The sequence below is a fragment of the Ochotona curzoniae genome, unplaced genomic scaffold (genome assembly GCF_017591425.1).
Source record: "Ochotona curzoniae isolate NIBS_2020 unplaced genomic scaffold, NIBS_Ocur_1.0 contig_2723, whole genome shotgun sequence".
Lineage (NCBI taxonomy): Eukaryota > Metazoa > Chordata > Mammalia > Lagomorpha > Ochotonidae > Ochotona > Ochotona curzoniae.
The window spans coordinates 12,272,944-12,288,434 of record NW_024465573.1 but is presented as its reverse complement, the minus strand read 5'-3'; the positions used below and the strand labels follow the sequence as shown (position 1 = coordinate 12,288,434).

The 15,491-nt window shown below is 36.9% G+C and overlaps 1 protein-coding gene and 1 non-coding gene across 3 annotated transcripts in view; one reads left to right on the top strand and one right to left on the bottom strand.

Moving 5' to 3' along the window:
* Nucleotides 1–15,491, bottom strand: part of DYNC2H1 (dynein cytoplasmic 2 heavy chain 1) — a 251,035-nt gene that overhangs the window by 25,715 nt on the left and 209,829 nt on the right. For both annotated transcript variants that reach the window (XM_040976872.1, XM_040976873.1), the window contains one exon: nt 14,864–14,953. In XM_040976872.1, the coding sequence (XP_040832806.1) occupies nt 14,864–14,953 (90 nt within the window). The remainder of the gene's footprint in view (nt 1–14,863; nt 14,954–15,491) is intronic.
* On the top strand, nt 6,936–7,041 carry LOC121154341. Its single transcript, XR_005883484.1, has one exon. It is a non-coding gene; the product is annotated as a U6 spliceosomal RNA (small nuclear RNA).

Below are 15,491 nucleotides of genomic sequence, written 5' to 3'. Positions count from 1 at the left end.
TGGCCTAGTGGCTAGAGTCCTTGCCTTGAAAGCACTGGGATCCCATATGGGTGCTGGTTCTAATCTGATCAGCTCCACTTCCCATCCAGCTCCCTGCCTGTGGCCTGGGAAAGCAGTAGAGGATGGCCCAAAGCCTTGGGACCCTGCACCCAAGTAGGATACCCGGAAGAAGTTCCTGGATCCTGGCTTCGGATCAGCATAGCATCAGCCATTGCGCTCACTTGGGGAATGAATCATCGGATGGAAGATCTTCCTCTCTGTCTCTCTTCTCTGTATATCTAACTTTCCAATGAATAAATAAATCTTTAAAAAAAAAAAACTAACATGAGGGTAAGGTGTAGAGTAGGAAGGCAGAGGATACATTTTTTAGAACTTTGCCTACTAATCACACTGAATCAGTTAAAAATTAAAGTTAATTAAAATTACAGACATTAAAGATAATACTTATTTGGGAACAATTTTTGGGGAACCGTTTTTGTGATTTGCATCTGCACAAGTTAAAAAATTGGTAAAAATCCTTGATTAGAAGTTATCAGTAATTTCAAATATTCTTACCTAAGCTATGAATCTTGTATTCAAGATTCTTTTTACAAAGCTAACAAAAATTTCCATAATAGTTTTATCACATTTAAAAATTTTTATCAGGCATTTTTACCTTAATGACCTACTTCAAAATCAATACTGTAAACAAAACACAAAAGTTCCTTTATATTATTACAATATGTAATTTAACAATGAAACCTATCACTGATTCCTTTCTTGTGAAAGAGATTTCCTAATACTCAACAGTAACATGAATGGAAAGATACATTAGCAAATGAAGTGTCATGTAATTGTCATTGACATGAAAACAAATGAAGCAAGTCTATGCATAATTTGGGAATCACAAGCACACAATGTTTTGTTTATAGGTGTTCAAAAACAATAGCACCGTATTTGATGAAGACTTAACAGCCATAGCAGAAAAATGCCAACCAGTTGTATAATTTTTGTCAGAGACAAAACTACATGACATGCAAGACAACTGGCAGCTATTTTTTTAGACTATTGAAGTCTATTCAATTAAAGACTTATAAGGTAGAAAGAGAGGTATAAGAACCAAGAAAAGCCTTAAAACACTATGTTGCAAATAAGGATACCAACACAGCACATATTACTATCACTGGTTACTTGCAGTTTACTAGACACTGAATTCTTCAGGAAGTCAGACCTGTTCTATGAACTCAGCATTCTCTGCTTGTTTTCTGCTGTGAAGATTGTTATGCTACTCCAAGAAGCAACTAAATTTGGTAGGCAAATGACAAAAGCAGCGATGCGGATAGAAGTTCAAGAAAGATTTTGTTGTCTTGAAAGCCAAATACATTGCTAATTGTCACATTTCAAGAACATACTTAACTCCTTTAAACAGTACATGTTTCATAACATGTTTTATAAGAGTGTTTGCATAAAATTGTGGTTCATCATAGATAATACATTATTGTTTATTATTCCAAAGTATAAAATAGATGATCCTGGAGAGATTTACAATCTATGGTACTGTGGTATTACTGGCAAATTTTTTTTCTGTATAAGTTTGTATTACTTCACTAGATAAAATCTCAAATTTTAACTTAGAAGTTCATTCTAGAATGGCAATAATCCATTTTAAAGTTTGGCTGTATACTGAATTTCAGGATTTGGTCAAAATCCAATTTGATGCAATTATCAATAATTTATTTGTATTTTTCTCTAAAATACAGCAATTTCTTTTGGTAGGAATTTAAAATTTTCCCACTACTGTGTACCTTTAGCACTCAGAGCAGTGGCAGACTATCACAGACACTAAGCATTCACTAAAGGAGAAAAATATATAACTGAACACAGATGTATGTAAAAACCTCTAAGACTAGTCTTTTAATACATAAAAATCAGAATGCCAGAGGATTTAGAAACAAATCTATATTTTCCTGTGAATTTCACTGAGCACTTTCAACTAAGTTATTAAAGTAGGTTATGAAAATAAGGAATTTGTTTCCAAGGAAATTAGCTGTATAAGAGCTTCCAGATAGAATAGTATGTTTCAGAAAATAATTAACCATGTAATTGAAGAGGACTACTTTTCATTATTTGAGATGTTAAGAATAAAACTTTCAAATGTTAGACTGTGGAATTAGATTATCTAACAAACATAACTGAAGTAGGTAGAGATAAAATCCAAATTTTCATGTAAACTAAACCATGGGTACTATAGAATATATCTCAAAGTAAAACTGCAATGATTATAAAACTAAATTTGTTAATATCAATTTTCTCTAGAATAACTCTATGATTTATTAATTAAATTCATTTAATTGGTGTTTATTTAAAATCTTACTGTGTCAGTTACTGTTTACATACTTGCATATGACAATAAAATTAAAATTTATGCCTCCCTGAAGCTTCTCCTTTTTAGGGGCAGAATATCTAGAAAATCTTAAAAATAAATAAAATGTACAGAACATTAGATGGAGATATAGACCTTGGAGAAAAATACACAAGGGAGAGAGGCTAAGTGTCAGGTTTCAACTTGAAGCAGAAGGCCATGAGGAGACTCACTGCGATGGTGACATATCAGATAAGGTCTAAAGGAGGGAAGACTTCCCTCCAGATATCCACGGGAACATTCAAAAACACCTTATAAAAAGAAAGCCACGAAGTCTTGAAACAGTGTGCCAGTTATGTTCAGGAACAAAAGAACATCAGTAAGCCTGGAGCAAAGTAAATGAGGGAACACCGAGGGGAAAATCAGGGAGGCAAGGGCCCGACATTGAAGCAGCTTAGGGGGTGCTGTTAAGATGCTGTTACTCTGAGTGGGATGCTTCATGATGGGACTATATCCCAGAGAGAACTGATGTGATTTGGCTTGTGCTCAGCATTTCAGATTGCTAGGTGCAGAGCCAAGCAGAAAGAAGACAAGGATGGAACCAGGATTAGAGAGGTGGCAGCTGCTTACAAGTTTACTTCAATGTGGAAGTGGCAGTGGCAAGAGATGACCACGAATGTGCGTGGAAGAAAGACTATGTTTCGCAGGCTGGACATAAAGGCTGAGAGGAGAGGAATCAAAAACGAATTCAAGAATTTGGAAGCCATAGAAAAAATACAGTTGCCATTTTTTTAAGAGAAATGAAATAGGACAAGTTTTTGTTTTTGTTTTGTTTTAAATAAATTGTGATTTTTAAAAAATATTAAGTTTCAAAGATTTATTAAACATCTATAATTGATTATGCCTGGGATATGCCTGTCCAGAGTTAGGGGAGTTGAGACTGGAGCTATAAATCTGTTTAGGTGAAATTTAACGACTTGAGCTCACTAAGGGCTTCAGTATACAGACAGAGCAGATGGCTGTGCTCCAGGGAATCAAACACACGAAGAAGATAGACCAGCAAAATAGACAGGATGAGAGAGCAAACACTGAGCTAGGAGCCAACTCACAGATATTTAAAGAAAAAGACTCGCCATCTTTTAAAAATGCAGTTCCAAAAACTCTGAGATGCCGTCACAGAAGATACTTCATTGTGACTGCTCTCATTTACAATATGAACTATTCTTGGACTTGTGGCTGATTTTTTTCTACTTTCAAACTGGCAATAGTATCTGTCTCATCAGTTAAACATGACTATGCTACATGTAATGGACATGCACATTTGAGATCCAATATGTGCTAGATCTTATGTCATTGGGCCAGGTAATTTACAAAATTCCAGAAAGGGTGAGGTTTAAAAGTTTGAAGTGGTACACTGACTTTTTTTTTTTTTTTAGAAAGCTGAAGCTCAAATCTAGGTACCTATTTTAAACCTAGGGAAGCCAGAAGCGCTATTTAGATGATCCTGGAAATGATCAGACATTTCTACATTTAGGATAATTCATGATAATAGCCAGAACTAGTTGGCAAGAAGAACTAAGAACTAAGAACTCAGATTCTTGTTTTCCACTGAAGAACTCAAACCAGTCTTTTTCTAAAGGGCAATGGAAATAAAATGCTATTTTAAGAGCTATAGCAGAAATCAGTGTGCCTAAGGAAATGAGCATCTTGCCAGCCTTAACATAGAGCAAAAGACAAGAAGCATCATCTCAGGATAAACATCTCAGAAAATCTCAAGACAGAGGAGAGTTTACCAAGGAGAAAATCTGCTTCCCAGCATTGTAAGGTGGATGGGTGCAAATTACGTCAATGTAACATCTGGGGACAAAAGGGGACCTTAGGCAGTCTAATATATAGTGGCAAACTTGGGTTTAATTACAGTTTAATGGTGGCCATTAAAGAACAATTAACCTGTGGACAGGACAGCAGCACCGACTGGTCCTAATGCTGTGTCACTTCTATTAGTTTATACAATTACTGTGCTTCCTTTATTGCCATGACTGTTACTTATTTAGTTAGCTTTCTTTTTTTAAGGATTTATTTATTTTTATTACAAAGTCAGATATACAGAGAGGAGGAGAGATAGAGAGGAAGATCTTCTGTCCAGTGATTCACTACCCAAGTGACTGCAACAGCCAGTGCTGTGCCAATCCAAAGCCAGGAGCCAGGAATTTCTTCCAGGTCTCCCACATGGGTGCAGGGTCCCAAAGCTTTGGGCCGTCCTCGACTGCTTTCCCAGGCCACAAGCAGGGAGCTGGATGGGAAGTGGAGCTGCTGGGATTAGAACCAGCACCCATATGGGATCCTGGCGCATTCAAGGCAAGGACTCTAGCCACCAGGCCACACTGCTGGGCCCCTAGTCAGTTCTCTTGATACACTCAAGGCATAGTTCAAGTACCATGATGAATGGTATTTATTAGTATTAACAAGAATAAGGCTATAACAATGCTCTCACAGCCTTCAAGATAACTGATAGTTGATATAAACAAGACCCTACCATAAGGAAATAAAGATGGCAGAAATGGGTAATACATCATTGTAGAGGTCTCTGGCTTGACTGGGCCAAATAACTGGGTAGAGTTCAAAATGACTTAATGGCTCTACTTGCCTCTGACACTCAAACAGTTTTTAAAATAAGAACTGAATCTTGCTATTAACACAAGGCATTCCAAGATTAATTAGCAACATAAGTTGAATGGGGAACTGTTCAGCAGACCATTAAATTTGTCTCGACTATGGGTTCTATTTTCAGCATACCAAAGTCTCAACTGGGTTTGGACAACAAAGATTTAACTTGGCTTAGAACCAACTCATGAAATGGGTTGAAACAAAACTTGAAGGTGTAAAATCAAAGGACTCAAGCATGAGGAGTTGAAAAGCTGTCAGAAAAAAAGGGGGAGGAATATTGAAAATGTATGATTTTAAAATTACATAGGAAACATGCCAGAACTCAAAAATCATCATCATAGGTGAAATGGAATAGATTGCTCTATGAATTTTGATGCAACCCAAAAGGAAAACAATGTTTCGTCCAAATATTTGTTAATTGCTGTTGTTCACTCATTCATTCAGCAGTTAGCAAAGTACTGGAAATATGGTAAAATATAAAGAAACTCTAAAGAATGTGGTGAACACAGCTTGCAGGACTGTGCTTTGTGGACTACTGTCCAAGGCCCCACCCTGCTGCATGGAGGCGTGGCTTAAGTTTAATCTACCCCATGGCCTGAAGTACAGCTTTCAGGCCTACAGGTGGAGTGTGACCTCCAAAAGGGCTAGAAGGTCAAGGGAAGTATACCTGAACATGACCTCTGACATCACCGGAAGATCTAGGGAGCTGGACATGGCATACAGCCAATTACAGCGTCTTTGGTGGGCATGGTGTCTGCCGGAAGGTTCCCTCCTGCCCACCCCTTCCCTACCCTTTAAATCCTGTAACCTGTGTGTAATAAAGCAGACATTCTTCACCACCTTGTCTCCAGTGGTTCTTGGCTGAAGGCCACCGCCTGTCTCACCCTCTGTGACCTGGGGGCCTGCTGGCAGGGCTAAACCCTGAGAGTGCTAGGCTGATCCCTTGAGCATCTGAGGGTACTTCTGCTCTAACTTACCAGCATCCAGAGAAGAGTCATAAACTACATGCCACCCAGGAAACTAAGATTCTCTCCATATATAGCTATACAGTCAAGAAATAGTATCTCTAAAACCTAATATCACTTTCCTCCTTAATTCTTTTGCCCTTTGGATCAAACAACTCTTTAACATGGTCTCACACCAAGTCCCTTGCTACCCTCTGTATGTCTCTGAACACCACTCTAGAGATGCTCTGCTTTAATTACTTGAAATTCCAATGTTTACTCTCTTCTCGCCTTTCTTGGTTTACTTCTAATAAATTCTTATGGTAAGCATCATTTCCCAGTCACATCACTTCTAATAATTCAAAAAGTTAGCTCCTTGGAAAAAAAGTGATTATTTTGTTTACATTAATCATCCTCAGTGTGTATGGCACCAGGAATTTAATAAAAACATTTTAAGTTTATAATATTTTAATTTTGAATGAATCCCACAAATACAAAACATGACACAGAAACATAGCAATCATACATATAACAGTCTACAAGGTCCTACTATAATGTAACTACCTGTTTACAATATGTATGACTGAATAAATGAATGAAAGAATAAATGAAGGCCACCCTTGATAGTGCCTAGTCAATTCTCCAACGCACACTACTGATAATGAACTGGCACTGTATGTGACAATCACAATAACTTGTTCTCTTTCCTCATAGCCTGTGATTAAAGGATAAGTTATGGGAATATTAAAGTATGGCTGAATCTGAATTCTGGTTGTTGTGATTTTTTATTCAGTCTATTATACTTTAACAAATGAAAAGTTGCCATTTCCACAGATACCTGCAGAGAATACTTCTATTTCTGTCTGTCTACTGTATTCCCATCGCTTTCTTCTCTATATAGGTAGCTACATTATACCTTAACAATCACAATTGGCTCTGGAGATATATCTGTGTAAAAGGCGGCAAAAAAAAAAAAAGGTCCTGTGCTCGTTTCGGCAGCAGATATACTAAAATTGGGATGATACAGAAAAGATTATCATAGCCCCTGCACAGGATGATACGCAAATTCATGAAGGGTTTCATATTTTTCATAGATTAGAGGACTGGATCAAAAAACAAAGCCCAGCTATTTGCTGCTTATAGGAGACACATATCACAAAGATCAGAGGAAATTGAAAGTGAAAGGATGGAAAAAGATATTTGAAGCAAATGGAAAGGAAAAACGCGCAGGGGTACTCGTTCTTACATGATATAGACATTGATGTGAAGAGCAACAAAAAGGATGAAGAAGGATACCACATAATGATCAAAGGCTCACCATAATAAATGTATACACACCAAATGCCAGCGTTCTAGCTACATGAAACAAATATTAATAGACTTCAAGGGAGAAATAGACTCCAATACAATCATAATGAGTGACCTTAACACCCCTTTAACATCAATTTGCAGATTCAAAAAAAAAAAAAAAAAAACAGAAACTCGGCAAAGAAACAACAGAATTCATCCAAACTCTACAGCAAATGGACTTAGTTGACATCTATCAAATTTTTCATCCTACAGAGAGAGAATACACTTTTTTTTCATCAGTGCATGGACCTTCTCCAGAATTAACCATGTTATAGGCCACAGGACAAGCCTTAGCAAATTTTAAAAGTTGAAATCATACCATGCATATTCTCAGACCATCATGGAGTTAAGTTGGAGACCAAGTAGTCAAAACACCCAGGAAGACTTCCAAACACATGGAGAGTAAATAATATGTTACTAAATGAACAATGGAACAGAGAACAAATCAAAGGGGAAATTAAAATTTTGCTTGAAAGAAATGAAGGCAACAACACAACATATCAAAACTTATGGGTCACAATCAAGGAGATGCTAAGAGGAAAGTTCATTTAACTCAGTGTTTACGTTAAGAAATTAGAAAGGTATCAGTAAATCAACTAACCTTACAGTTGAAGGAACTAGAAAAGCAACAACAAAGCAATCCAAGATTAGTAGGAAAAAAGAAATCATCAAAATAAGGGAGGAAATAAACCTAATAGAGACCAAGAGAACTATACATAAAATCAATGAAGCAAAGAGCTGGTTCTTTGAGAAAATCAACAAAATAGATTCCCCAACTATTCAAAAAAAAAAGGAGGAAGAAAATATGCATCAATATTATCAGAGATGAGACAGGAGATATAACAACAGATACTTCAGCAATACAAAGAATCATAACTATTACAAGCAACTATATGCAAACAAATCAGAACATCTAGAGATGGACAGATTTTTGGACACATACAATCCACGAAAATTGAATCAAGAAGCAATTAGCAATCTAAATAGACTAATAACATGCACTGAGATTGAATCAGAATTAAAGCCCTCCCAACCAAGAAAAGTCCTGGACCAGATGGCTTCACTGCTCAATTCTACCAAACATCTTAAGAGGAATTTACCCCAATTCTACACAAGTTTTTTCAAACAACTGAAAGAGAGGCAATCCTTCAAAACTCCTTCTATGAAGCCAATATCACTTTAATACTAAAGCCAGATATAGAAACAACAGAAAAAGAGAACTACACACCATTATCCTTAATGAACACAGATGCAAAGATCCTCAATAAAATACTAGCTAACAGGATCCAACAGCACATCAGGCAGATCATTCACCCAGACCAGGTGGGATTCATCCCAGGCATGCAGGAATGGTTCAACATTTGCAAATCAATAAACGTGATACATCACATCAACAAATTGAAAAATAAAAATGATATGATCCTCTCAATAGATGCAGAAAAGGCACTTGATAAAACCCAACACCACTTCATGCTGAAAACCCAAAGCAAGGTAGGCACAGAAGGAACATTCTACAACACAATCAAAGCAACTTATGAAAAACCCAATGCCAGCATCATACTAAATGAGGAAAGATTGGAAGTCTTCCCACTAAAATCTGGAACTAGACAGGGATATCCACTGTTTTGCCAGAGGTATAAGGCAAGAAAAAAGAATTAAAGGAATTGAAATTGGAAAAGAGGAATTGAAATTATTTCTATTTGCAGATGACATGATTCTCTACATAAGGAGAACCAAAACACTCAGTCAAGAGACTACTGGAACTCATAAGAGATTTGGCAGAGTAGCAGGATACAAAATTAATGACAAGTCGATGGCACTAGTGTACACAAATAATTCCAAGAATGAGAAATTTTAAGTACAGTCCCCTTTAAAATAGAGGAGAGGAATCTTAAATACCTGGGAATTTAACTAACTAAATATGTGAAAGACCTGTATGATGAAAACTATAAATATTAAAAAAGGAAACAGAAGACCTGGAAAAATGGAGAACTTTACCATGTTCCTGGATTGGCAGGGTCAACATTATCAAAAAGACCAATTACCAAAAGCAATATACAGATTCAACACAATCCCAATCAAAATCCCAACAATATTCTTCTCAGAAATAGAAAAGATGATAAAGTTCCTCTGGAATCACAAAAGACCACGAACAGCCAAAGCTATCCTGAAAAATAGAAATCAAGCTGGAGGAATCATAACTCCAGAGCTCCAGACATACTACATTCCAGACCTCAAGACATACTAAAGAGCAGTGGTTATCAAAACTGTCTGGTACTGATACAGAAACAGAGAAGATCAGTGGAACAGAACAGAAACACCAGAAGGGAATCCACACATGTACAGTCAACTAATCTTTGACAAGAAACCTGAAAATCCAGGGAAAAATACTGGTCTACTCAACAATTGCTACTGAGGCAACTGGATAGCAGCTTGCAGAGTTAAACAAGACTCACACCTGTCACATTATATGAAAATCAACTCTAAATGGTTGAAGGACCAAAATCTACACCCAGAAACCATCAAACTGTTAAAAGAAAACATAGGAAACAGACTCCAAGATATAGAAACAGGGAAAGAATTCTTGGAAAAGACCCAAATCAAAGGCAATCAAAGCCAAAATGAACAAATGGGACTACATCAAACCAAGAAGCTTCTGTGCAGCAAAGGAAACAAGCAACAAAGTGAAGAAGCAACCAACACAATGGGAGAAAATTTTTGCACACCTCACAAGTGATAGGAGACTAATATCCAGGATTTACAAAGAGCTTCAGAACCCCAGGGACAGCAAAACAAACAAACAGTACTGTAACAAAATGGGCAAAGGAAATGAGCAGACATTTTTAAAAAGAACAGATTCAAATGGCCAACAGACATATGAAAAGATGCTCAGGCTCCCTAGCCATCAGAGAGATACAAATGAAAACCAACTTGAGATACCACCTAACTTCAGTTTGATTGGACTACATTCAGAATTCAATTAACAACAACTACTGGCGTAAATGTGGGTAGAAAGGCACCCTCCTTCACTGCTGGTGGGAGTGTAGGCTAGTACAATCACTGTGGAAATCAGCATGGAGAGTGTTTGGGGAATTGCAAATAAACCTGCCATGTGACCCAGCTATCCTGCTCCTAGGAATATACCCAAGAGAAGTGAAATCTGCATATGAGAAGGGGATCTGTAATCTTATGTTTGCAGCAGCACAATCCACACTAGCAAAGACATGGAAACAATCCAGATGTGCATCCAAAGAAGAGTGGTTAAAGAAACTGTGGTAAATCTACTCCATGGAATACTATTCAACTATTAAGAAGAATGAAATTATACTATTTACAACTAGGTGATCCCAACTAGAGACCATTATGCTCAGTGACATGAGTCAATCACAAAAGAACAAATACCATATATTCTCTTATATAAGGAAACCAGCATGGGAAGTGTAACTTCAATAATCTGATCTATTCTGTTTTTGTTTGTGTTTTTGGCTGTATCCCATGTGTTTTAATGTTTTTTATTGTAATTTATTCCAATAATCTCTTCTCTTGTCGAATTCATCACTGGCTCATGGACTACATGGTGGCATCATTTTTCCCAACAGACTTCTGTGTTTCCTTTTGGTCACTCATGTGTTGGCTACTCAGTGGTGTGTTTTTTCATGGTGCTGTAACTTGTTTATGTTGTTATTGTTGTTGTTGTGGCTGTTCTAACTCATATCAGTTCCTGAGCTTGTTTCATGGCTTCTCAATTATGGAAATGTATAGCGATGAAGTACTGGAGTGTATCATATACAGATGTGGGGGAATAATGGAACATGCATCCCTGCTTTTAGACAAAAGATGGATTCCCAATGAAACTGTAGGATATGTGTGGAGAATGGGATGCTGGACTGTTTGACATTGTACCAATAATGTTAGGGTAAAGTTAAATAAGTGACTGATAGAATTATGATTCCTTATGAATGACAACACTATTGTAGTAAACTGGGGAAAATCTGTCGGGGGGTGGAGGTTTTGGGGGCAATCCCAGCTTATAGGAAATTGTACCACATAATTCAAAATTAAAAATAAAAATATATTTAAAAAAATGGGTCCTGTGGCTGACATGATGGCTCAGTTCAAATCTTCCACCTCCAAGCCAAGCACTAGCATCCCATAAGGGCACCAGTTCATGTCCTAGCTGCTCTGCCCCCATCCAGCTCCATGCTCATGGTATTGAAAGCAGCAAAGAATGGCTCAGTGCCTTGGAAGCTTGCACCTGCAGAAGAGGCCCAGAAAAAGCTCCTGGCTCTTGACTTCAAATTGGCTCAGCTCTGGCTGTTGTGGTCATTTGGGGAATGAACTGGTGGATGGAGGATCTTTCTGTCACTCCTCCCTGTAAATCTGCCTTTCCAAAAAAAAATATTAAAAAAAAATGGGTTCTACAGAGCTCTTAAAAGGATGGAAAGCAAATGCTAAGCATTTAAGATTACTTCAGGGGAGTGGTCTCCTTTCATACGTTCATAACAAATAATATTTACATTAATACAAGCCGCACACTCCATCCTTGTCTCCTAAGAAACCCTCATGTGGTAGATGTAAGAAATATGACCTATTCCCTATTTGGAAAGCTGAAAAGATGTAAAAAAGTCTGAAAGTTATCTTGAGGGTTAGGAGGCTATTTCATTGTTAGAAGCAGGGTTAAACACCTACAAAGCTTTCAATAAATTACAATAATTGTTCAATTTTGATGGCCAGTATTCAATAAAGTATGAATAATGATACCCTCAAAATATAACTCATGCAAAGTTGTTCTGAAAGACATTAAATTCAGGATCAATAAACATAGTTATCTTTATAAATAGCACAATCATATACAAAAATCAACTGAAAAAGGATCAGAGATCTCAATTTATGACATGAGAATATGAAGTTGCTGAAAAACTTGGGAGTAACACTCTAAGCCATTGGAGTGACAATCTCTTGGTTAAGACACCCCTAAACAGAAACAATAAAGCAGAACTAAATAAGATTACATCAAGCTTCATTTTGTTTTTCTCCTCACAAGGCTCAAACAAAAAAGATGAATAAACATTCACTTGACAGAATGGGAAAAAATATTTGCAAGCTCCCTATTTGTGAAAGGATTAATGACCTGAATATATCACAACTTAAATGCAACAACAAAAAACAACCAATCCAGTTAAGAAATGGACAGTGGAACTCAACATGCCATCCTCAAAAGAAGAAATCCTATTAGTGAAGCATTAAGCTTTTTTATTGTAATGTAAATTTATTATGTCATCTAAGAACTGAAAAGAGAAAGACGGGGAGGAGGAAGAAGCATGCCAGGAGACAGTGTGAGGAAGAAGGAAGGGAATTTCATTATAATCTTAGATTTGTACTGATAAACTATATTGCATCTGTTAAAAACTAATTTAAAATCTTTAGGAATAAAAAGGTACATTCTTGTTACATTTTTAAAGTCAGTTTAAAAAAAATAACTGAGATGTAATAAAAGAATGCATTATATACCATGAATAAAGTAAACAAATGAGTCCAAAAATAAGTTGTGCTAATGTAAAGCAAACCAAGCTGAAAACCCTATCAAGTGGTAGATCACCCTAGTCATGCAGTTATAACACACACAGTACATTCTTTGTCTTCCTATGTTTCTCTATTTTTCTTCCCTCCATTTGCTTCAGCATAACGATTACAATGTCTACACAGCATAATTGAGTCAATCAGAATTCTTGCCTACTTTTTCTCTATCTGGTCATTTCACCTCATTGTCAGTTCCAGTGTTTTTATCTTCAATAATTTTGTACCCAGAAGATCACTAGTAATAGAACCCAAACAAACATTTACATAGGTCCTGACATTTTCAAAGTAGTCTAATTGTATATTGGTACATGAGACGAGAAAAGATGATGAAAAGACAAGGACTGACACCCTACCCTCACGCCCAGGAAGGTCAGGAAAGAGGAGAGTCTAGATAGAATCAAGTATACAGTTGTTGCGATGGCAGAAGGTCAGCTGCTTTTATGTCAGAACAAAAAAGATGACAGTAGTTTCAGACAAATTTGGAGATTTGAAAGAAGGGCACAGATTTTCAAGTGCTCACATCTCACAGCGTGAATTTCTCTGTAACGAGAAAAAAGTGCTCTGCCAAGGGAGAAGGGAGTCAGAGACAGAATGGATCTTTAGGAACAATAGTGAAGGTTGGGAACATTACAGAATAAAGGAACAGTGCCCATGGCTCATCCAATGAACACTGGAGATTTTAGATCTGAAGTGTAACTACCAGAGCTCAGCAGCCTGTGCAGGGATGGAGACTGATCCAAGCTCAAAGCAATAGCTGAAATTACGTACAGTGAATTCTGGTGTGAACTAGCCAGTATCAGAAAAGTGACATGTTAACACCAAGCAGAAAGAGACAGAGGTCTAAAAGAGCAATAAATAGAGTAAAATACAGCTCTTATATATACAATAGATACACAAACACACACACACATATGGAGCAGGCATTGGGCACAGTGACCGAGATGCTGTTTGGGACACCCACATCCCAAGGGCTTAGGCTTGGATCCTGGCTCCATTTTCTATCCCAGCTTCCCGCTAATGTGCACTCAAGGGGGCAGCACTGATGATTTAAACTAATCAGGTACTGTGATCTAATAGGAAAACCAGATTGAGTTCATGGTTTTAGTCCGGTCTACTGACTGTTGCAGGTGGTTGAGTTGTACTGTGAATCAGGGTAGGAGATCTCTGTGTACGTATCCATTTTTCTCTCTACCTACATAGTTCTCTCCTTCTCAACAAATACAAATTTAAAAAATATGTGCACTTCAGGGATTCAAATGCATGATAGTGGTGAGTGACAAAATTAAATATGTGGATAGTTTTGCAAATTTTCTTTAAGATGTGGATTCACATTGCTGTATCAAGAGGGTTAGGGGAGGGGTAGGGGGAATCTAGTGCCTAAAAAACGGTGTCACATAACGCAATGTAATAATTAAAAAAATGTTAGGCAAATCGTTATTCATATGACAAAAACTAATGTGGCAAAGAAGTCTGTTTTTGAAGCAGATGCAACAAGATAAAAGGGTAGCAAGGGAGTAAGTAGGAAAAATAGTGACAAAAGAGGTACGTTGCATGTACCAAGCATCCCATACTACTTGTTATTTCTAAAAATGCATCATTGCTTTTTCTATATAATTTTCAATTCTACTCAATTTTCCTGCAGCTATTTGACGGGTTAACATTGTGTACACTATATCAATCTAAAAAAATTTTTTTAAATTAGTCCCCTAAAGGGTGATACTCACTAAACCAAACTAATACTCATTAGTTTCAGTTTCCACATTTGTGATACATCTATTAAATTTACAGATTTCTTCCTCTAGATTCACAAAAATGTTAAAAGACTAGGCAACAGATACTTTTGCTTCAGAAACCACAGGTGGCACAGTAAGAAACAGTAATTTATGCACAAAATCATCATCACAAGTCACTAGTAAAAATGTTATCTCCATATATACACTATGCAGTCACCCGATACAAGCACTCAACTATTTAGTCTTACCTGTATTGCAAGAGTACGAGCTACGAGACCTCTGAGGTATTGTAAGGGATCCTCTGGGCCTTCCCATTTGCTCTGCCATGTGAGAGGACACTGTAATTTTAAAAGAGTGAAATTGAGTGCATTACACATAAAAGACTTAATTCAATAATACTTGGGAAAATTTTGGTATAATTAGAAGCTTATATACCGAATTAATCCTACGTCAGGTCAGTTTTTCTTAGGTTTTATTAAAATGGTTAGCATAGACAAAAATTTTTCCTTAGAACAAAGACCTCTTAAAATAATAAACAATGATTTTCTAAAATCAATCTAACCATGAGACCAAATTTTGTCAAAGTCATTTTATAAGTGACAAAAGATTTTGCAAAAAATATCATGCATGGCTGTACTATTGTAATAATACAGGAGAAAAACAGTGAGGAAGGGGGATGGGAGGATGGAAGGGGAACTCCCTGAGCCTATGGAATTGTATCAGGAAAAACAAACAAACAAACAAAAAACCATCTCCACAAAATTCCTTCAAGTCCTAATGCAGTAGAATGGAAGCTTTATTCCCAAGAGTACACTGAGAAATACGGCACAAGGATTAATATGCACAAAAGCCAAATAGGATGCAGGAGAGACTGCA